Source organism: Rhamphochromis longiceps, linkage group LG5, assembly GCF_057381845.1.
Source record: "Rhamphochromis longiceps isolate RC_006_pf linkage group LG5, R_longiceps_female_GT1.1, whole genome shotgun sequence".
NCBI classification, from domain to species: Eukaryota; Metazoa; Chordata; class Actinopteri; order Cichliformes; family Cichlidae; genus Rhamphochromis; species Rhamphochromis longiceps.
The window spans coordinates 38,471,762-38,495,289 of NC_140561.1; the positions used below are offsets into that span (position 1 = coordinate 38,471,762).

The 23,528-nt window shown below is 39.6% G+C and overlaps 1 protein-coding gene across 1 annotated transcript in view; it reads right to left on the minus strand.

The window, feature by feature from the left end:
• LOC146670572 (protein phosphatase 1 regulatory subunit 1A-like) overlaps positions 1-23,528 on the minus strand; it is a 30,808-nt gene that overhangs the window by 1,502 nt on the left and 5,778 nt on the right. Inside the window, exons 2-6 of the mRNA XM_085407585.1 lie at positions 15,049-15,109; positions 7,387-7,424; positions 7,157-7,220; positions 5,095-5,277; positions 2,477-2,605 (exon numbers count right to left, since the gene is read on the minus strand). Coding sequence (XP_085263711.1) covers positions 2,477-2,605; positions 5,095-5,277; positions 7,157-7,220; positions 7,387-7,424; positions 15,049-15,109 — 475 coding nt within the window. The remainder of the gene's footprint in view (positions 1-2,476; positions 2,606-5,094; positions 5,278-7,156; positions 7,221-7,386; positions 7,425-15,048; positions 15,110-23,528) is intronic.

Below are 23,528 nucleotides of genomic sequence, written 5' to 3' on the forward strand. Positions count from 1 at the left end.
ACATGTCAGAAGTAGCAGATACCAGATGAAGCCTGAATTTAAACCTCTGGCGTGGGATCAATAAAATCAGGGGTTACCCTGATTCTGTCATATTCTCTATTTGCTGTCATCCCTCTAAACCTTCTGCCTGTTAAAACGAGATGATAAATGAAACAACAAACCCAAAGCATGTTTTGGAAAGCACAGGTGTGTTGATGATGCTCGATTTCCACTCAGGTGAAGTATTCAGCTGAACCAGGATAAAGCCCAGACCTGCATCTCTCTCTCTCACTCTGGCTATCTGTAGGTATCTGCACACTCATTGCTAATTTAGTATATGGTTGTCAACATTATTTTTTTTTTGTCATGCTAAAATAAATAGCTAAAAATAACAGTCTCTTTCTCTGAGCTGAGTTCGGCTTTTGTCTGATATTTGAAGACTGAGTAGTGAAAAACTGAAGTGCAGTGTTGGGGAGTAAATGGTAAATGGCCTGTATTTGTATAGCGCTTCACTAGTCCCCAAGGACCCCAAAGCGCTTTACATATCCAGTCATCCACCCATTCACACACACATTCACACACTGGTGATGGCAAGCTACATTGTAGCCACAGCCACCCTGGGGCGCACTGACAGAGGCGAGGCTGCCGGACACTGGCGCCACCGGGCCCTCTGACCACCACCAGTGGGCAACGGGTGAAGTGAGTAACTGCATTTCGTTAAAGTTACCATTTAAATAGGTGATAATTAGAATACAGCTACTTTGTTGAAATAAATGGATTACACAACAGTCATTTCCAGTTTCATATGTTAGGCTATCCACACTCTAATTTTAGTAATTCCACGCATTGCCAGAAACCCAAACAAACGGTTCTAATGTAACAACGTCCTGCTAATTTTGGTGGCGTCAGTTAAACAATGGACCCGGAGCCAGCACAACAGAGGCAGCACTGCATGGGCAGGAATTCATTTCTTATTTGGCAATTCCGACACCACTTCACATTTAAAGAAGAAAGGAATGGGGGAATATGACTGTGCAATGCAAACTCTGTTTGCCAGCAACCAAGCTGCTCTCAGCATCAAACCCAAAGAAACATCTGGAAGTCAGTTCTTTTTAAAAAACAAATGTTAGCCTACTGCAACTACCTGTAGCTGAGGTAGCTACCTGGGTTATGTGCCACTTCAGTACCTTCGATCTACTATTGCTGTGTGATTTATTACTATTACTGAAGGCTACTCGCGATATACCAAGTAATCCAAAGTATTCACAGTATGTTGCTCACATTGAGTAACTTAACAGAATACATTACAAATTACATTTTGGTGCATGTATTCTGTAATCTGTAGTGAATGCATTTAAAACGTAACCTTCCCAACACTGCTGAAGTGACATCATACCTGGAGGGTATGTCCATCGTTTATATACAGTGTTTGGCATTTCACTGTCATGGTTTATAATATTGGAACACTTAAGGAAGTGAAGCATCATTAATTTTACTTGTGCTTTCCTTACTGTGACAGGTCAAAATGTGTGCTGTGAAAGATTTACAAGATGGAAAGCAGAGAGAGGAGACAGACTTGTTAACCAGCTGATAGTGGAGCTGGAACAGGTGTGCTGAATCTCTCTGATGACCCAAGACTTCACACCATGCATGGATAAATCAGATTGGGTTTTCACGACCCTAAACTGTGCTTCTCCAAACATAGCTCATTAAATGTAACTATGTAGTTGAGCTAAGATTTGTATTACTCCGCATCCATGAGGCCCACACTGTCGCTCAAAATCCAAATGTGTGAGAAATTAAGTCAAGTGAGTCAACCAGCCAAGTGGTGTGTTACCTGCAATGGTGAACTTGTAGTCACAGGTTTCCCTTTGCTCACATGACACTTACTACAGTTGAAATCAATGAGCAGCATTTGTATCATCCTATCAAATGATCAGTAGCCAGGAGTGAGCTGTGTTTGTCTCAGCATGTGAAATATGATTAAAAAAATTTATATGAATTTTAAAAGCGCAAGACTGGAGAGATGTTGGGCTTATTTCAGCTGTGGGTTCACTAATAAGACCATCAATGCCTCATGAAAGATTTTAGGACTCACAGCAAGTCATAGAAAAGAAATAATACATTTCAGCGAGAAAGAAAGAATGAAATACAGAAAGGGGAAAAAAGACAAGCTCTACATGCTCCATTTGCACCATATGCCAGTATTAGCTCTCCTCCTGCCCCCTTTTCCCAAACCTGATTTTTCCACTCGTGTGTGTACCTTCCTCTCAGGGTATTTCAGCCATGTCGGTGCTCTGTGAAATGGGGATCAAAGCCACTTCACAGATGTTTGTTGACGAGCCATGATTATATGACAGCAAGCCAAAGCTGTTTCGCAGTTTAACAAATTTAAATAAATCCTGCCGGCTGCATGGAGGATGAGGAGTCCCCTGAGGAAAAGACCACGTTGGAGACATTTTCTGCAAAAAGCAAAGCTCTAATGACAGTTATGTACCTGCTTGTGCATTGTTTTGTTGCGATGAGGGATCTGCTACACTGGCAACACTGAAGCAATCCTCTTTCTCCTTGGTGAGGGGACACTCGAGCCCACCGGCAGCCTCTAATAGACTCTCCCTCGAGAACTCTGCAGAGGGCAGAAAGACGAATGGTAAACAAGATGGAATGGAAGTTCAAACTGAGTTGAAAAGGATGAAGATGTTTTCGTTATTTCAACTAGTCTCATCAACAATTACACCTGAAGTGTCCAGTTGGTGATCTTTGAGCAAAGCTGCCAACAACTGATGTTAATAATCATTCATTTATTTCCCCTATCTTGCTGTTAACGCCTTTCACCCGGACTGAGGACTTAATCTGCAGCTCATCTATAAGGTGAATAATGCAAAAAGATTAAAAAAAAATGTCAGTGTAAAGCTTTTGAAGCTTTTACACCACAAACACATCTGTGTTACAGCGGATTTAAAAAAATGGCCCTGTGCTATTACAGCTTCAGAAAAAAAAAAAAGAGTCTTGTCCACTCATGATGCATTAGTCCCGGCCAATTACTAAAGTGTACACAGTGTATGCCGTGACCTTGTATCCACCTTCCATTACACTGAACTGTTATCCCTGACCCCGAAAAACTCACCTCTGGTTTTGTCATCAGACAAAAGCAAAGCCAGGAGATAGTATCTGTTATGGTGCTGCTTTGATCTATAGGAAGTGCTTTTTTTTTTTTTTTTTTTTATTAAAGGAGAGTCAACATTAGTACTGAATATTACAACAATCTGACAAAATATCAAAACCAAACTACCTGGGTACGGCTAATGGTTTCTGCAGTGAAACCCTGTATTTGGTGAGGTTTCACTGGAGGCTGAACAAGTTAATTCCTAATGGAGCCTTTGGGAGCACCCTGACCTATTTAATTTTTTTGGTGCTGTTTGTTTTGGCTCTAAAAAGGGCCTCAAGGACAGCCGGGCTGCTCTTTGATAATGCAGAGAAAGTGTTTCCTTATCTGGACAGCAAAGTGAACCGAGAACAGAGATGGTTATAAGACGTTTTCTTTTTATCAAATCATTTTAAATGATTTGTTGCATGATGTGTCAACATAATTACAGTATGTCATCAAAATAACATAAAAGTTAAAATATACTAATTATGTTAAGCTAACTATATTATTTGTACTAGATATTTCCTGTTTTATTCCATCTAGTCTATCATGCTAAACTAAACAAGCAGCTAGCTAAATTTTTATTGATGATACTGAGACAAATGTGGTTTCTTCACATCGTGACAAGGAAACGAACAATTCTTTTAAATTCTGACTTTTTTTTAAAGCATATTTCCTCATATTCTCCCATTTTTATCTGATGCCTTTGTTTCACGTCTACCCTCCCCCTTTTCTCCTGATCCATCATCGATTTACATACATTCCTTACAGACATCTTAATGTTTCTTGCCTCATTTTCTTCTTTACTTTTATCCCTTTTCCCCTTATCGAACACCCCGGGGTCATATTAATGTGCTGTGTTTGTTATTTCCAGTATTTTCAGCTTTTTATGATGCCACACGGCATATTCATGTCCAAATAAGGGAGAGGAAGTAGAAGTTGAGTTGGTTACAAATAGAAGGTGAGTAGTTTGTTTCCCAGTTCTTCCAGTCTGCATGAAGAAATGTTCAGAACCCCAAATTGTCTCTGTTGCATCCGTCAGAGTGTGAGCGTAATAACTGAAAGTAATTAAAGGCATTTTAACAACAAAACATTGTATGACTGTGAGTGTGAATGTAAGTATTTTGATTGCCGTCCACTACATCACAGGGTTTTATAAAATCTCGTTAGATAATTAATTGAAATAATTGCTGAAATCCGAAGAGAACAAATATTTTACAAAAAACAGGAAAAGAGGAAATGTTTATGCTCATCCATCAAAAATCTTAGCGCCTCTCAGAAATATGCTCTTGTGCCCTTTGGAGGAGTTTGATTTGCAGGGTTGGGAAGCACAGGATTGAAAAACAGCAAAGGCACTGAGGCCGAGCAATATTCAGCTAACAATCCTCATAGGGTGCACAATTATAGCCGCTTTTCCACGCCTATAGCTGCCACTCAAAGCTGTTTTGCAGAACACGTTTTCATTCTGTCACTTTGTCAATGTCATGTCTGTTGGTATTGGTGAGTTCTTTGTTCTGCAGCTGAGGGATCTCTCTGCGGCTCTCTGAGCTTCAGGCTTTTCAATGCATGCAGACGGAGGGGTGGATCATTCTGTCCGATGTAATGATGGAAATGATGATTGCTTGTCGCTAAGCATGACGGTATGTAATGTAGGTAGTAGTAGAGGGTACTTTTTACCCGTTATTTGCAAATAACTCCTACCTACTGAAATCCACTATCACTCCAAAATATGATTTGATAGGTTGTAGAGGTAGATAAATATTCACTCATGACCATATTCACTGAAGATTATCTTAAGGGAAAATCAACATAAACACAGAAATACGGTAGGTCTCAGTGGACCAAGTGTTGAGTGTTAGTCTTTGTGCCTAAATTAGTACTGTAGCAGATTTTAAGGATGCATCTGTTGCTGAATAAGCAGCTGCAAGCACACAAATTAAATCCTGCTTGACAGCCTCCGCACATACCCTCCATTTGGCAACGCAGTTTCTCAAAGGCCTCTGCAGTGGCCTCATCGTCGTGGGGGAGCTCCTCTCCCGTGGGCACAGAGTCGGGGCTGGGCCGGTCTGACAGGCAGCTCTCTGAGGAGCATTCGTCTCCAGCTCCCTGCTGCTGCCTGTACAGGTGGTGCTCTACCAGGAACTGTAGCTCTGGGAGGTAACAGAAGAGGTAAAAGAAAAGCAGGGAAGAGAAGACGAAAATGACAAGAGGTTAGATAAGTGGAAGAGCTATCTTGCAAAGGAAGAGGAGGTGGGTTTGTAGGAATATTGAAGTTAAAGGGTAAATTTAAAGTGCAAAAAAAATCACTAGGGAGGTGAGAGTAAGGAAAGAAAGAGGTGTGAGATGAAGGCAGCCAATGGGAGAAAAGATGGGTCATGAATAGCACAAAGGTAACAGAAATGAAGGGAAGTGTAGGTGGAAAACATATTGTGGGTTAAGAATCTAATAAACTGGCAACATTTAATTAACCCCCTGCACAGTTTGGAGTGACAGGGCAGGTAAAGACACATCAGAGTTTGGATATGAATTCTTTAATCGCTGTCTCCGGCCTCCTCCATCTGTGGTTTATTAGTTTTAATCCCCTTGTAGTAGGAAACTAAAGCACACTGATTATCTCCTCTGCAAGAACTGACTCATCACACTCAGAGCATGCAGTTTAGCTGTAAAACTAATTGAAAAGGAAATATCCTAGAGCTTCCTATTTCTTTTATCTCGTCTTTAATGTTCTCTTGATTCACTTTTCGTAAACGCTCCATGTTATTGCACGTACTTTGCATAAAACCATTTACATGTTGTGTTTGTATGTAAGCTGAATTGGTCTCTTAAAAATGGATTTGCATTAAATTGCTGGGTCCAAGTACCCCAAAAAAGTAGAAATAAAGATAAATAAATAATTTGCCTGTTTCATGTGGTGCAGGACCTTAATCTCAAAATTAGAGACCCACTTTTTAAACTGAAAACATAAAAACTGGGACGAATTCTCATAAGATAATGGGAAAATGAATGAGTGTTGGATTGAGTGCCGACCGGGTCCACATATAACACTCAACACCAATAACAACATGTCATCAACTTAAATGAGAACACCTGGACTTCCACTGGATGTTTTTATTTGGGTAACGTTTGGATTTGATTCCTTTAACAAAAACTACTTCTATAACAATTTTAATGTTGAGAGGTTTAAATGTGGAGTGATCCGGCTAACACTGGCAAGCCACCCTCTTAGCGAATAGAAATCTTTCATTTTGTGCCAAAAATTTACTTTTTTGAACTAATGCACTTACTGTATGTATGAGGCGTCAGCTAGTTAGTTTATTTTTTTTATCTTGGTGTTCCATCAGCTTTTTGCTGAGCAATATATAAAACAAAACCCTTAATACTAACTAATATACTGCAATAGTTTTCGATTTCAATTGGATTCAGTGCTACTTATATAGCACCAAATCACAACAAGAGTCACCTCAAGGTGCTTTATATTGTAAGGTAGACCCTACATTAATACATACAGAGAAAAACCCAACAATCATGTGACCCCCTATGAGCAAGCACTGTGGCAACAGTGGGAAGGAAAAACTCCCTTTTAACAGGAAGAAACCCCCAGCAGAACCAGGCTCAGGGAGGGGCGGGGCCTGTTGCGACTGGTTGGGGTGAGAGAAGGAAGACAGGTTTTGGTTGCAACAATATTTTTCTGTGTGGTAATGAATAGTGTTAGTCATAAAGAGCTGATTTATGATCAGTTGGTGTTTTATCAAAAGAGCACACAACAATTTAACAGAGATTACACAGAGTACTGGTTTATGGTACTTATTATCATTTTGACTTGAGCAGCTTACTAACCTTCTTCTTCAGTCATTACCACAGTCTTCACTGTCTTACAGTAAAGTAGTGACAGAGTATAAAGCATTGTCCTCCAAAGCCAAATGTGACTTTTGCATTTGTTTCTCAAGCACCAAAAGTGTGCTATAATACTTAAAGTACCAGCATCACAGTTACTGTAGTATTGATGGCAATGCTTATAAAATAACTCACCTTTCATCGTAGGCGTTCCCTTTTGCCCTTTTCGCCGTTGCCGAGGAGAGTTCAACAAGGCTGCCTGTGAAATATCAGCGCTGCGCGTCAGCTGGGCAGAGAGCTCTTAGATTGAAGATATTACTATAACATAGAACTAGCTTAAAATTGAAACCCAGAATTCACATAATTTCATTTTCGTAATCTTGTTACAACAAAATCAAACTTTAATAGACAAGAAACTAGATTACCTTGTACAGCTGATTTGGGAGACGATCTTCATCAATTTCTATGAGAAAGCAAACAATAGAATAAGTACAGGATTAAATTATGAAAAGGCAGACACACACACACACACACACACACACACACTTGATAACTGCACAGAAAGTTTCCACGTATTTCACAGTCTGATTTTAACAGCTTATTCTTCAGTGTGAGAGCACTGTCGCTGGAGCACTTGTGTGTTTGAACAGTGTGGAGCACAGTGGATATATGGTGACCTCCAGCCAGATGGTTATCTGACACGCTGTAACCACAAGCACTGCAATATGGTTTGCTCCATTTTTATCCAGAATTGTTGGTCATAATGTTTTATTTTTCATCATACGTCTGAAGGATTCTTTTTATGATCCACTTACATCTTTCACATAGACCCCTGTATATGCTCAACAGCTGTTCTCAGATACACACCTAAGCACGTGCAACACTCTTAAAGGGAAGTAAATATACATCATACTGTGGTGCACTCTTGAGCAGAGCTTAGTTTGACTGCAATTATTCACATATTATATAGATGCATAAAATTCTTAAGAATTTTAAAATGTTCATATAAAGTATAAAACTTTTACAGCGAGGGAAAGAATCTAAAAGACTAGGCTACAGCTGCCTGAAACACTGAAATATTCTTTATTTGTTGTTAAGCTAATTTAGTTTGATGAAACTTGTGTGCTTGTACTGAAATTACATTTTAAAAGCAAGATTTTTACTTCTAGTTAATCACTTACAGAGTTTTATAGCACTGTTTATTTGAATACAGTTTTTACTTAGCAGTAGAGGACAGGTCCAGCACAATATGAAGTATGAATTCTGAAGCTCACGGGATGAAGAAAAACTCAATAAAAAATCAATATATGAAACACGGCTCTGTTCGAAACAATGAAGAACCGAGAAGGAAAGAAAATACAGCTCACCAGAGTACAGTGAAACCATTAACCGGGATCAATAGCGAGCGTTTTGAACTTGGATCCAAATCAACGTTTTACAGCTTTAAACTTTTTTTTTCTAGGACACCACCTTGTTGCTTGGCAACCTATGCATCCCCAGGCATTGGGAAGGCACTGTGTGTGCACCAAAATATTCCCACTAAAAAGTATGTGCTAGACTGCTGAAAAATGCCACTGATGTGCTTGTTTCTTTTTTCATCATCGCTCTCTCTCTGTCTCTCTTCACCACACACATGCATGGGGGTGTAAGAAACACGGTATAAAAGCCAATAAATGTCATTTAAAAAAAAAGATTCATCCCCGTGAAGCCGAATCCTATTAACACAGCATCCCAGGAGTTTTAGAAGGTTCATATGACATTATGGATGTTTTTCATATTAACTTGTGGGCTCTCCTTTACGTCTCCGGATCATGTTTGATAAAACAGTCTGAAATTATCAGTGAAAAAATACGTGTATTCTATGTTTCTTGAGCAGCACTATAACCTCTCACTGTGTTTGCTATGAGAGGCTGCAAATATTATCATTAGAGTAAATATGTCCTGCAATCCTCAATATGATAAACTGAAGAAAGTGGCTGGATGCACGGTTGTGAAAATATATGTTAAAAGGTGGTCTTGTAGAATTTTTCACATTAAAAGCTTGATAAAGTTGATATATGATAAAGTTCCCTCAGTAAGAGGCTATGGCCTTATTTCTATGTAGAGTGTAAACCATTAACTATCATTAGCCAGAAAAACAACAAAACAATATCCATACTCGCTGTAACACCTGTGGCTCAGGTGGTGGAATTGGAAGGTGGGTGGATTGAGCCCACAGTGTTATGCAGTCTGAATGCTGAAGTATTCTTAAGATACTGAACCCCATATTGCATCGACTGGAACGTGTGTGTGTGTGTGTGTGTGTGTGTGTGTGTGTGTGTGTGTGTGTGTGTGTGTGTGTGTGTGTAATGAAATAGATAAAAGTGCTGCATGAATGTGATTGTGGTTGGGTGAATAAGACTTGCTAGGGTATACAGAAGGCTGGGGGGAAATGGTCCCCTGCATCCTTGACCCTAATTAAAAACTTGCTTATGTTTATGTTCAAATTCCTATTACTTACAATATATTGTTTATTTTTTTAAATATGGTCCCCAGAAGGACAGTTAAGCTAATTTTGCTTTAGTGCAAGCCTTACCCTAACAGTGACGCAACCCTCGTCAGATTCATGTGCTCGTAACATCTGATTGCATAACAGCTAAAATAATATATACCAGTCTTGTTATCTTGTTGTTTACTCAAATAACAATCATTTCAGTTTTATGATGTGAAATATAGACATGTTGCAAAATTATTGTGACGTTCAGTAGACGTAAAGAAAAAAAAGACGGTCGCCTGGCAAAATACAACCGCTTCAGTGGACCAAAATTGTGCGTCCAAAAATGAAGTATAAAAGATGTCACTCTGACATCACCTCAAGCAGCAGGATACTATTTGACATTTTAGACTGCAGCCCAAAATGTATTTGTGGTTATCTTAGTTTTTCTTAGGTTTTATGATGATTTAAGTTAGTATTTGGGATAAGCACAAGTTTTAAAATGTTTAATTAAATCAAACAGCACAACTATTAAAATGTGTAGCAGTAGAAAAGCTAAAAAATAACTTGGGTAAAACAGAAAAATTGTTCACATGGCTGATATTCAGATTGTTTTGTCTCGTGTTGGGCCCATCTGTGATGCAGAATGAGAGAAAAGGCCAATAAAAAAAGCCTTTTCAGCACTGATGAGTCTATCACTGCAGCTCCCAGCTGACTGTCTGACACGACGCCAGATGAGAACAGAGAGGGTCTTCTGCCTCCACTTTACTCTGCCAAGCCGCTCCAATTTAGCTATGCACTGCTGGTGTCTGTTTGAAGCTGGCCTGGTATATCTGATAAAGAAAAAGCAGCCTTGCAATAAATGAAAAAGAAACACTGTTCTCACACTTTGCATCTGAAAGGCTTGTTTTTCTGTGTTCATGTTGCAGTTTGTTACTGTTGGTTACAGAGAAGATGGGAGGTGAAGTCTTTGGTTTGTGGACAAATAATAATTGCCTGCTTTTAATTTTAAAGGCAACATTGTTCCTCCTCCTACACTCAATCCCCAACAAACCAGCAGCCACTTAATGCATAAGGCAGATATCAGCAGTTTAAACTCGAACAACCGTATAATGTTGAAATGAAAAAAAGGCTTAAGGGCTGGAAGTCTGTGTCTAAAGACTGATCAGAAAAGTGTCTTTCCTCTTGCATATAACAGAAAACCCACTTTATTATTAATAGTATGTGCATTTTAATCAGCGCACACACCCACGCGCCATTCTTTTTTGTTATGCTTTGTTTTGTTTTAATATGCTTATTTGTATTCTTGTCAGTAGTCACTTGGCTTAGGTACAAAGATTCAGTCTTGCCTAAAGCTGTTGTTTTTAGGCCTGCACCTAAAAACAGCACAACACAAAACTTCCTGACGCCTTTTGGATTTAACATAAACACAACAATCACGCTGTTTTTAACATCCATGGCATTAAAATAGAGTGTAACATAAATACGTTCTTTTACTTTGTGCACAAAGTGGTAGGTCTGTGAAGAGTGTGCTATTTAGTTTGTCTTATTCTTAGTGAAACATGGTCTGTATGTGTAATATTCAGAAGACTACACATATATATGATTATATCATATCATGTTGGAAATTCCTACTAGTTTTAAATGTGCCAAAGTGTGTCAGGTGCCAGGATCCACTCCTACAAAGACAAGCTGCTGCTGCTTGTGCTCATGTTATGTGGTTAAAGTATTTCATATATAAGAGTTCCATAAGTGACGCTGCTCTTTTGCATTTGGAGAAATGTGAACACATTTTTAAAAACTAGTGCAACAAGCAATTAAAACCTTGATTCCTTAATTAAAGAGCACTAATATCAGAGCTGCCATAGTCAGTAGATATTTATGGAGCTGTGATATACCATTTGTGCATACTACAATATTCAATAAATAATATGTGATGAGATTTTTGGGCCACCACTGGGTTTGAGATACGGTAGAAAAATCTCTCATAGACTTTCAATATGGTAATCAGCATGTAATTTCAGATGCAGCCATTATGGCAAAGTTTAATTTACTGTAATGAATCAAATATTTCTTTTTCATTTCACTCAGCTCTCCTCGTCTCACCCTAAGAGTAAGTAAAGCTCTTCTTCAGAGAAAGCTGTAGTGAAATTCACCACTCGCTTGTAATAAATTCAGTTTCCTCATTATTTAGCCTGCAGTCTGCATCCCAGTTATGTATAGCTGTTCCTCTGATGTGCTTTTGGGGTTCACAGTGCACAGGACAGAGCAATCTGCAGCACATTAAATAATGCAGGAATCCGTGTGATGTGGGGCACAGCAATTCTGCACCAGCACAGCTCCTCTCCCTCATCGTCATGTGTGCTCCCCATCCCCCTTTCCGTTGCACATCCGTGTTCTGTCTCACACACGTACAACTGTCTCGGGCTCTGATTACATGTCAGTCTTTGCCGCTGCTAGTGAGGATCACAGGTAGCATAAAAGACAAAGGTAGCTTGTGGGGCTGGAAAGTAAAGCCAATGGATAAATGCCTTAAGCCTGCCTGATTTTTAATGGCCAGCAGGGGGTGAATCCTTTGGTTACAAAAAATCAAATAAAATCAAATAAAATTGGAGTGCTTAAAAGTTTATGGGAAAGCAGCCAGCAGCTATGTTATGTTTATAAAATAAAAGCATCAATAGAGTTCAAAAAGAAGATTATCCAGGGTATTCTAATGCTTTTAAGCCAGTGAGCCTGCTGAGCTCTCAAAGTCACTTCTTGCTCTTTACATGCTGTTTTGAAACATCAAGAGGCCAACAGCTAAAACAGCTCCAGTCGAGATGTCACGATTCAGTTTCACTAACCAATCGCCAATTTTACGGTGGCTGGTTTTTTACTGCCTGTGGTCAATACTGGTACCCAGTTTTTTCTGCAAAAAAAAGAATGAAAAATATATATTTGTCACTATCTGATTTCTATATTTTTACATTATAAATAAAGATAAATAGAATACACTTTATAATTCCCTGAGGCAAAGTTATCAATCTCTCTGCTCAGTTAGATCTCAGTAATGGTTTTCAAAGAGGTGTGAAAGGAACACTAGTGATCTACAAACCACAGCAAGGAGCCATGACAATAATTTGCTATAAATTATTATTATAATAAAATCATAGTGTAGAAATTAAAAGTGTGTACTTATAAATGGGCACCATTGTGACAATAACACTACCTGTATGAGGCATGTAGTGCAACAGTGTCTTAGCAGTGTGCCTCCCAAGATGTGTCTGAGTAAAAAACTGTCACCGTGTATCTGTCAGGAAATCACTCACGTCTCGCTGGTACAAAAAAAACTATTCCTGCAGACCAGCTTAGCAAGCTAACTGTGCTTTACTAAGGGCTATTTGAGTCATTCCTCATTTTAAGTGACACTAAGGCAAAACAAGGTAAATCCATATTATGGGATAAGTGGAAAACTTCTCTCCTGTACGATTCTGTGGAACCTAAGAGACCTTTTGGTCTCTAGTACGTTTAATAAGTTTAGAAAGAAAAAAAAATGTTTAAAAGACATTTAAAATCAGAAGCCTGCAGTCAGTATCATCTTTTTCTATCAGGGATCAGCACAGCGGCTCATCTGCCTCCATCTCCAGCTCCACCTCCTGTCTTTTTGTTAGTGCCACCATCTCCAAACCATACATCATAGCAGCTCTCTTGTAAACCTTCCCTTTCGCTCTTGCTCTTGTCTTTCTGTCACAAATCACCCCTGACACTCATTTCCACCCACTCCGCCCTTCCTGCACTCCTTTCTTCACCTCTGCTGTGTACTGTTCATTGCTTTGGATGGCTGACCCCAGGTGTATCAGCTCATACACCTTCACTACCTCTAATACCTGCGACTTAACCTTTCCACCCGTCTCCCCTCATTCACACATACATATTCTCTCTTTTTCCTTCAGTCCCTGGAATCAGTATAATAAATATAAATGTAAGTAAATTACACTTTTATGTTTTGTCCATGCTTATTCATCCTCCTATTCCTTTTTTTCTAAAATGACTTTGCCCGCTGCACTCCTCTGCACACCCTCTCGAGTTCCTTATTTTTCTTTTCTCGTCTCTGATCTATGGAGCTAAGGGGATTGTTGAGGTTTTGCTCCGCACTTTTATTCAGAGATCAAGGTTGACTTTGAGACTCTGCACATGCTCAGTGTCCAATTACTGACTCAAATAAATGCAGAGGCACATGCACTTGTGAGCACACTTTCACAGTGGTTTTCAGACACCAGGCATATCACAGGAAACACTTATTCTTAATCTGTCCAAATTAGACTGTTGTTCTTTGCAAGATAAAAAAGCAAAGACATGTCATCTTTCTGTGGTAAAATGCTTTGATATGAAGAAAATAATAGTTGTGTTCCCCGAATCGGTCCTCAGTGACGCAAAACACTTGTTTTTTTCTTACTCAGCAGGGAGTATAACCCTCAGTTTCCTCACCTAAAAATGACTGTTTCTGCCCCATTGCCTGCTGATCATCTGTTAATTCTGCAGTAGGTCACATTACACACTCACAGAACAAAGTAAAGCAGAGGAAGCAGGGAAGCATGACTCATATAACAGGATAACTCTCAGGAGGTCCAGTGTTGTGTTTGATCATTAGATCCCATGAGAGGACGCGCACCAGGCTGTTTTATCTTGCTTTGTTGCAGCAGGAAGATTCATTTGGTGCATGATAGAGTTTAGATGCAACGTCACAACAAGCAGGAGAAGATATCAGTGTGAAACATACAGTACTGTAATTGAGGTAATTTGACTGAGAGTGGGCCTGAATTAATTTTGCATCTCATAGTAAGATTTTCAGTGAAGAAGTGCTTTAAGGTAAGAATTACAGGTTTGGCTGTGAGCTGTGGGAGGTTAGGCATGTAGTTGTGATATCTGTGAAACTGCACAAACTCTATTTGTGCAGGTTTATTAACTCGTCACTTTTTTGAATAAGGGGACCCTTCATTACCATAACGGTAAAAAACAAAGAGACGAAAGCACCTAAACCACCTTTCTCAAGGTGAAAAGTGGTTTCACCCAAAATAATGGAAATGGTACCTGACTGACCTTGAAGCCTTTATGTGCACACACTCGAGCAAAGATGAATGAGTCTGCTTACAAATGACCGAGTGGATCAGCAGTGCTGTTTTTTAAATTCTAAGACTGAATTCAGCCTTGAGTAAAAAATGCAGTTATCTCATAATTTTGAATGAGGTCACTCAAAAGGGCGCAAACAAAGACGACTCCGGCAGGTAAGCTGAGCCTTTCGGCAAAATGCTTAATTCCATTATGCGAATATAGTTGGGCTACTGTGCACACACCTGATAAGAGTCCTCTGTAATGTGAATGACTGCTGCTCACCTGTCATTTAGCACAATAAGGGATAAAATAGTTAGCAACACTTGTAAAAGCACAATATCAGCTCAGCTGCTTGCTGCTCAAACCATAGCTCTCAGAACTGTATGTATGTCTCTCCTGTGCTTAAAGAAAGCCAAATTCTGCTTTCTTAACAACCTGTCATTATGTCAGCCCACAGATAATGAACACAGAGTAAGTTGATACACAAGTGACAAATATAGTGTGCGTGTTTGGGTTTCCTTACCTGGTGATGATTGATCACTGGATGCCACTAAAGTGGCGGGCGTGGGTCTTCGTCTTCTGATCTGAAAAAGGTTGAGAAATCGACAATTTAAAGTGCGACTTTAATCTTTACTGGGCTGAAAAAAACCTTGAGATCTTTGATGTTCTCACAAATTTTAAAAAATAATTAACTGGTACATAATAACTCAGGCATTTATGCTTTACGTTATCACAGCCACACCCATCAATTTTTATGCTTTTTTTTTCTACCCATCAAAATGCTAAGCAACACTACAGCAATTTCTCATATTTTATCAACTAACCAATGAGGAAGAGTCTAGACTTGTTTGCCCGATGATCAATTCAGTATCCTTGTTCTCTGCATGATGCTGTCAGACCAGCCTGGACCTTTGTGTTTGGTAGTTAAACACTCTGAAGATGCCTGAGCTGAACAACAGCAATCCTGCAGTGCTGAGCATTGAGAGCAGCAGGGCAGCATGCCGCCTCCTACTAGCTTCTTCTACCACTGTGGACTGTGCTAGAGACCATTCTGGGACAAAATATTAAAGTACATGCATTTTGTATTTCTGTATGAAACACACTGACTTTACACTTTATTAGCTACAGCTTACTAATATTGTGTTGGACCCCTTTTGTCCTCAAAGCTGCTTTCACCTTAAAAACAATGTGCCTGAAACATTCCTCAGAGATTTTGGTCCATATCGACATGACAGCATCAAACAGTTGCTGCAGATTTGTTAGCTGCACATCCATGATGCCCATCATGTTCCACCACATCCTAAAGGTGCTCTATTGGCTTGAAATCTAGTGACTGTGGAGGCACATTATCCCAATGAAGGAACCATCAGAACAAGCGGTACTAAGGGCCACTAAATGTGCAAGTAAATATCCTCTATACCAGGGGTGTGCAACTCCAGGCCTTGAGTGCTGATGTCCTTCAGGTTTTAGATATCACCCTGGGTCAGCACACCTGAATCAAATGATTAGTTTATTACCAGGCCTCCGGAGAACTTCACAACATGTTCAGGAGGTAATTTAGCCATTTGAATCAGCTGTATTGGATCAAGGACGCATCTAAAACCTCCAGCACTTGAGGCCTGGAGTTGCCTAACCCTGCTCTACTGTTACACCACTGCCTAAACAGGTGATTCAAGCCAAGCTTTCATGTTGTAAATTTGAAACTCATCAGATCAGGGAATGCTTTTCCAGTATTTTATCCTCTAGTTTTGGTGAACAGGTGAAAAATGTAGCATGTAGGTTGCAATGAGTGGTTGTTTGAATTAGTGTTGCCTTCCTATCAGCTCATAGCAGTCTGATCATTATCCTATGGCCTCTGGCATCAACAAGGCTTTTTCTCCCAGGGAGCTGCTGCTGTATTTGTTTTCCTGACCATATTCTGTAAACCCTAAAAATGGTTGTGCAGGAAAATCCCAACAGATCAGCAGTTTCTGAAGAACTTGCATCAGCCTGTCTGGTATCAAGAACCATGCCACATGTAAAATCACGTTTCTGCCCCATTCTGATGCACGTTTTGAACTTCAGTAGGTCACCTCAACAGTGTCTACATGCCTAAAACTTAGTTGCTGACATGTTATTAGATATTTGAATTAATGAGCAGTTGCAAACGTGTACCTAACAAACTGGCTGTTGAATGCATGAACCACATCAAAAAATGTTACAAACATCAAGACCTTTGTTGGCTGATGGCCATATTCAGATATGTTGTGCTTTGTAAAATGACTCAATATGTCTGACACGGAGTATAACGTTTGCGTTTCAATGGGAAAATGTTTCTTCTCAAAGATTTCTATATTTCTGAGCTCATAACACAGACCCGCTGGACTGGTGGCTTTAATCTACCCACAACCTAAACTGCATTTTTTTGCTGCTGATGGATCGTTTTAGACCCAACATGACAGCAAAGACGTGCAATTGGTGAATGAAATGAGTACAGCACCTTTCATAGCTTGCTAATTTCCCTTTGGCTTCAAAATCAAATGATGACATTTCAATTATGTTTTGTTCACAAAAAGGCTGTGATATAGTAATTTAAACAGAGCAGGAATTTAAACAGACAGTCAATTATTCACAAACACAGGTGCACACAAAAGCACAGACATAGCAAACGGGGTTGCTGACTAATGCTCCATGTCATGTCTGCTTCTGTCCTCCGTGCATCTTTTCTAAATGCTGCTTGTGCACTGAAACCAGAGCAGTCGACCTCATGCTACACAGTGTAGCATCACGTGGTATTCTTGTTACAATTAAATGGGCTAGTAGCGAATGACTTCAGAAGATCCAAATTTGATCAAAAATTGAAAGTTTTAACAATATCTTAAGCTGTATCATAGAAAAACAAATATGACAACATATGTCAGATGAGAATCAGTGATTAAATCAGTGGCACAGGTTTGAGTTCAAGTCTTTGGTGAGGCTGAAAAGTGCACAAAGCTGTTTTAGACTTATTTCTTCTGGATTGTTGCTCTATCTGGTCTCTGCAGACGTTATTATTGCAAAAGTAATATTTCCCCTGAGGTGACTCACATATAATAAATCAGCAATTGGAGCTGTGCACGGGTATAGACCTAAATTGATTAGCTTCACTCCGTAAAGACGGAATACAGATGTAACTACGTAACAATGGAAATAATGTGCAGTAATGAAAAATGAGCAGAGTCAGTTGTATCGCTGAGGCAAAGTCTAATTGGGTATTCAGATTTGAAGAGGCTTCATTGCCTTTGAAATCACTACCATGGAGCACAAGAAATCCCTGAATGAGAGGAGACGCCGAGTGTCTTTCTGTTAACATACAGGCAGATATTTTACTGCTTTGAACACTTCACTTTGGAGAAAATTGCTGACCTCATATCCTGAGACACGTGTCAGTGAGAGCTCCCTGTGACTGCAGCCTTCTCTTTAGGCTTGTGATTTTTTTTCATCTGTCTTGTGTTGTATAAATGCTCATGGTAGTTTGCTTTCACAGTAATCGCTGTGTCAAAACACAAGCTGGCTCCTCTGCAAGTGATTGTGTGAAAATTGTGTCAATTGGATAAGATTTTAGTTGTATATAAACACTAATAAATCCAAGCAGCCAAATTGCTAATTTTGTGAGAGTCAGTTCATCCATCTGTTGTCACTGATGCTCATCCGAGCTGATATCAGGTGAAAAGCCAAGTGCAGTCTGGACAGGTCAGCAGTCCATCACATCACTAATACAGAGAGAAGAACAACCACTGATCCACACCTTTACTTTAGCTGTTCTGCACAGAACGACCTGAGCTGACAAACAGGCTCAAAACCAGAACTGTTTTGCTGTGAGTCAACAATGCTCACCACTTTCCCATTGGGCTCTCTGCCACTATGCAGTACAATACCTGTTCAGTACAAAATCACATACAAGCATATACAAAATTAACTGCCAAATAGCCAAGACCGAATGAAGCACTGAGCAGGCATCACTGCCCTCTTGTCTGACTGCAGGTTGGCGCTTTTCTTCGATTTCTGTTGAAATCTCACTGAGAAAGCAAAATGTGCACCGATGTGGCCTTACACAGAATGAATGGAAATAAAGCACTCTGGTATATCGTTGGCTTTTAAATGTGCTATATAAATAAAGTTGCATTGTATTGTATATTTCAGTACCGCCTGGTGGTTAGCTGATGAGTGCCAGCAGACTAGTCAGCATCTTCCATGCAAACTAGCGATCAAAGCAATCAAAAGGAGGTTTTGGTCACCTGGTGACCACAAGCAGCTTCCAGAAATCCCTCACCAATCGGTTGGAGAATTCACATTTGTCCTTAGTGATCAGAGGTTGCCAGGTGGTGTTGGGTGGCTGGTCTCTAACTCTGTGTGACTGAGGCCTCCCATATGGAAAAGATATATATAAATCTTATAAAGTTTGTATCTGTCTTGTTTGAAACTTGTATGAAAAGCATATAAGAGTGAAAACAGATAAAAGATCGCTTGAAAATTATATAAATGAAACTTGTATGTTTTGGATACTTCCTAAAACAACATATGAAAGTAATGAGAAAGTGGCCACTTTCATGAGTAAATCATATAAGCCTTATAAGATTCACTATATGAAGCAAGTTTTTCCTATTTCGTTGGCATATGGGCTGCTGATCCGATGTGGAAGGTTTCTTAGGAATAGCACTCAAAACTGCAGCTAATTTTGTGTAATGTCCCTTTAAATGACAATAAATTTTACATTCTCAAAGTAATTTAAGTGATTTCTCCCCCTGAAGAATACATATTATCTTAATTGATTTATCTGGTATGTTTGCAGCTTACTTAACCTCATGAGAAGCAGGGCTCAGAATCGAGAAAGCCGCAATAGAAAAACACTCGTGTATACTATACATCTTGCACTAATATTTAAGCCCTGTGCGTGTGTGTTTTGTTACCATTTCAGAAAATCCACCCCGCCAGCTCACATTAAAGCACAAACAGGCATGGCTGTGTAGAAGTGATTATTCCCAAAGACATTATCCTTCTTCTCACCCGGCAGCAGAGCAAACTCACTGATCCTTCACTCGCATAAATAACCCAGCTTACTGGACTGCTCACCCCCCTCAAACCGCCATGCCTGCCTTTCAGCCCACAATCCATTTAAAATGGACTTTTGCGCTCTTCACAACAACGAACAAAAACAGCCTGTGAAAGTGACGGGTGGGCAGGAAAGGCTGTGCATGCCTGGTATTTCTGATGTGTGGGGAGCGGCCAACAAAACACCTCTGACTGGTAAATGTAGGTCAGGCCACAAGGCGGTAGGGTCAAAGTCTTCTTACAACGATGCCCGCGAGTTGTTTGGATGTACAAAAATAAGATTAAAAATGACAAATTACATCCACCATTAGAATTTTTCTTTTCCTCTTGACTTCATTTTACATGAAAAACAGTGAGACTAATTTTTGTAATGCTGGAACAGCAACAGCTATCGTTCAAACAATGACTGGAAAATGTCTTTAAAAATAAATAAAACTCAGCTCTGAATGAGTACAATACTTATTTTAAGACTATGGTCCATGTTGTCCCTTTTAAATTACAGGATGAAAGTTATCGTATGTGATCAAACTAATAATGGAACAAAACACTTCTTTGGACAGTTTTACATGGAGTCTCCTCAAACAGCGAGACACTTCTGTTCTCACACTTGAACTCTAAAAGCATCTGAGACAATCTAAAACAAGATGGAGAACAAGCACTCAGTTATGAGCATGCTAATCTTTGCTACTAACTTGAAAGCTGCAAGTTAAGGAGCCATTTTTATAGAGAGCCTGCAGGCTCCCTACTAATCCCCACTAAGTGTTGGCATGCAGGCCATGTTTCAGTACACTTTGTCAGATGCCATCACCGTCTCTCCGTTACACACATGGTGTCTCTTAGCATTGATGCCTTGACAAATCACCTGCAGCAGCATTAGACAAAGTAAGAATATCACCTCGGCTTACGACCTACCAAGTGCATGTTTCAAAGTTGAAGTGATGCTGGTTGCATAACTTGCAGGTTTGTGTATAATAATAAGTTTCAGGTGAGTGAGTGATAGAATTAACGTCCTCTAGATCTGTGTTTCTTATTTGCTGATAACGTTCATGCACTAAAAATGACCTTGTAAGGGCACTAAAAATATTACATTCGGTTACATTTAAATTTGTTTTTGGTTGAAATATCTCTGCACACCGACAAATGTTGAGCTGAGAGTGACACCCCTGTCTTAACAATGTGATAATCGGATGCAACATGGCACCTTCTGGATAGATGAATCCCCCGAAAGGCTTTTTAAAAATGTAATTTATTAACACCCAGACAGTCAGTTACCAGTACACTGGTAAGCTAGCCGACTACATGGCATTGCCAGCTTATTCAGGCCAAATTGTCAGATAGCATACAACAAATAAAGCTTAGTTTGGTTTAGAAAAGGCTAGAAACATGATTTCAGCTCCTGTGCTCTGTAAAGGAAAGTGTAAATCGGGACGTATCTGTGGCACTTTGTCTACATTGTTTAGACAAAAATACTCAAAGAAGAAGTTTAAAGATCTCAAATCAAAATTTGCACAATTTAAAAATAAATGCACATCAGTGGCAAGTATGGCATTCATCTTCATTAAATAATGACCATTGATAATCTGCTGTACTTGAAGGTTGTTCCTGGAAATCGCCTCCCTGAGGTAATAAAGGAAAGGTGTTTAATAGCTATGTTCTCAGTAAAGAACAAAGACCACCTGCATGGGGAATGCGAGGACGGACATTGTCTCAGCACTTAATTGTCCATAATAAAATTATTTCAATATGTCACAATTCATCATCTAAACAGGGAATATATTCCTTTCATTTATGAGCGAAGCTTCTTCAAGCGAGCGCTGCTCATGTAAATGAAAGATGGAGTTTAATATGAGCTCTCTGCAGGACAATGAATAAGATTTGATCCTTACACAACTGAAATAACTCTGTTAATCAGCTTATAAATACTCCAATTAATTCCTCACAAATAATAGCACTCAAGGAATATGTGAATTTTTTAGATATTTTATGTTTCCTCCTGGGGAAAGCCACAAAGTTCATCACTCAAAATTTAGCTGGAAACACTGGGCTTGCTTTTCTTAGCATAAATACTAAAACAAAGTGAGACAGATAATGTTCTTTGCTCATCCACAATCAGCAAACCTACATATCTGAAGGTAATTTCCCTCAACGGTAATCCAACAGCAGAAATCCGTCTGGTGTGACTCGATCAGTGCAGCAGGGGAAGAGGTAAAATAATGAGTTGGACTGATGATGGATCAAGGCTTTTCTGTGAGTCAGGACTGTAGCGTTGTCAGGTTTCCGGTTATTGTCATGGCTGTGTGCAGGCAGAAGGAGAGACAGGACCCAAAATGCAGGACTCGGAGGCAGACATTAACTCAAAAGACTCAGCTTTATTGCTGATAGCAACAGAACAGGAGCCTCACTAAACTGGGAGTACAAAAACCAAACTAGCTAGGCAGGCAAGCAGACAGAACACATAGTTAACATGAAAGTAGAAGATGTTAACGACACGACACTGACACAAAGACACACTGGGCTTAAATACACTGAGGGAGTCATCAAGGAATTAGAGACAGAAGAGGAACACAGCTGGAAGGAATAAGACCTAAAGCTGGAACACTGACATCAGACAGGAACAAGAACCTTCAAAGTAAAACAGGAAACAAAACACACTTTACTAAAACACGGACTAGACAGAGAGAGACAGACTTGACACTGACCAAAACCTACTAAATAATAATCATAATCAAAACAGTATCACTGATTAATCAAATCATTAATCATAATCTAGAAAAACACCAAAACATGAGAAACAGAAAGCTAGGTCAACATGACCCAGAACCGTGACAGTTATGCCTTTAGGATAATGAGGTGTTCACAAAGTAGCCCTGTGCACACAGCTATGACTCAAGTGTCCAGGTGCTCATGTACAGGAGAGCTCCATAGTGGATCTGTCAGAAAACTGCCCAGTCTGAGTATGCCAATTATGTGCTCGACATAAAACTCCCGCATGACTTCCATAAAACCGCCAGGAGAGAACAGATGCTATCACCCAATTACCATATCCTGGATTCAATGTGATGAAATTAAAGCAGAAACAATTTTCTACATCTGTCAGCGATAACTGTTGAACTACTACTATAAACAGCCAATCAGCTATGAGTATTATTGTTACAATAAATAATAGAATATGTACAATCTATATAAATCCATCCATCTATATAAATGATATGTTAAATAATATAAAAACATTGAAAGAACACTAAAAGCAACTAACTACAATATGCAGATTATTTTCTCCTTTTGGTACGCCTGCACTGCACGACTGAGACGACATTATGAGGTCTGTTTCTACACTTGGCTCAGGGCAGGTACACTCCACAAAATAAGGAAACTGTGAGTTACTGCTTACATGCAAACGCACAAAAATCATTTTAACATTAGCTGTGTTAGCTAATATTAGAAGAAAGTAAAATGCTACTTTGATTTACTGCAAGAAAATCAAAGTACTACCTTCATTCACACTCACTGAAGCAACATAGAGAGAAAATTAAAAAGCAGAATGCCACAAAAGTATTAGATCACACAAAGCTGCACTGATTCAGCTCTGCTGCTCCTTCGGGGCCACAGATTTAGCTAGCGGATAGCGCTGCACATTAAATTCAAACCCCTGTCCTCTCCCCTCAGGCAGGTCGCAGCTGCCGTGCTTAACAACTTTTTATGGTGGAAACCTTGCAACACACAAAAAACACCAATCTCAAACCCCAGCCCCCTCCATCTTCTTGTTGTGGTTGTAGTTGCTGCTGTGCAAGCCCCCAGCTGCCTATTATGTCACAGAAGCATTAGGTGTGTAAATGTCAGGGGAGTGGGATAGTTACCCTTCCCGAGTCCAACGGCTTTTGTTCATGTGACACCATCTGGTCTTGGCCTCTGTCAGGTCCAGTGTCAGATGTA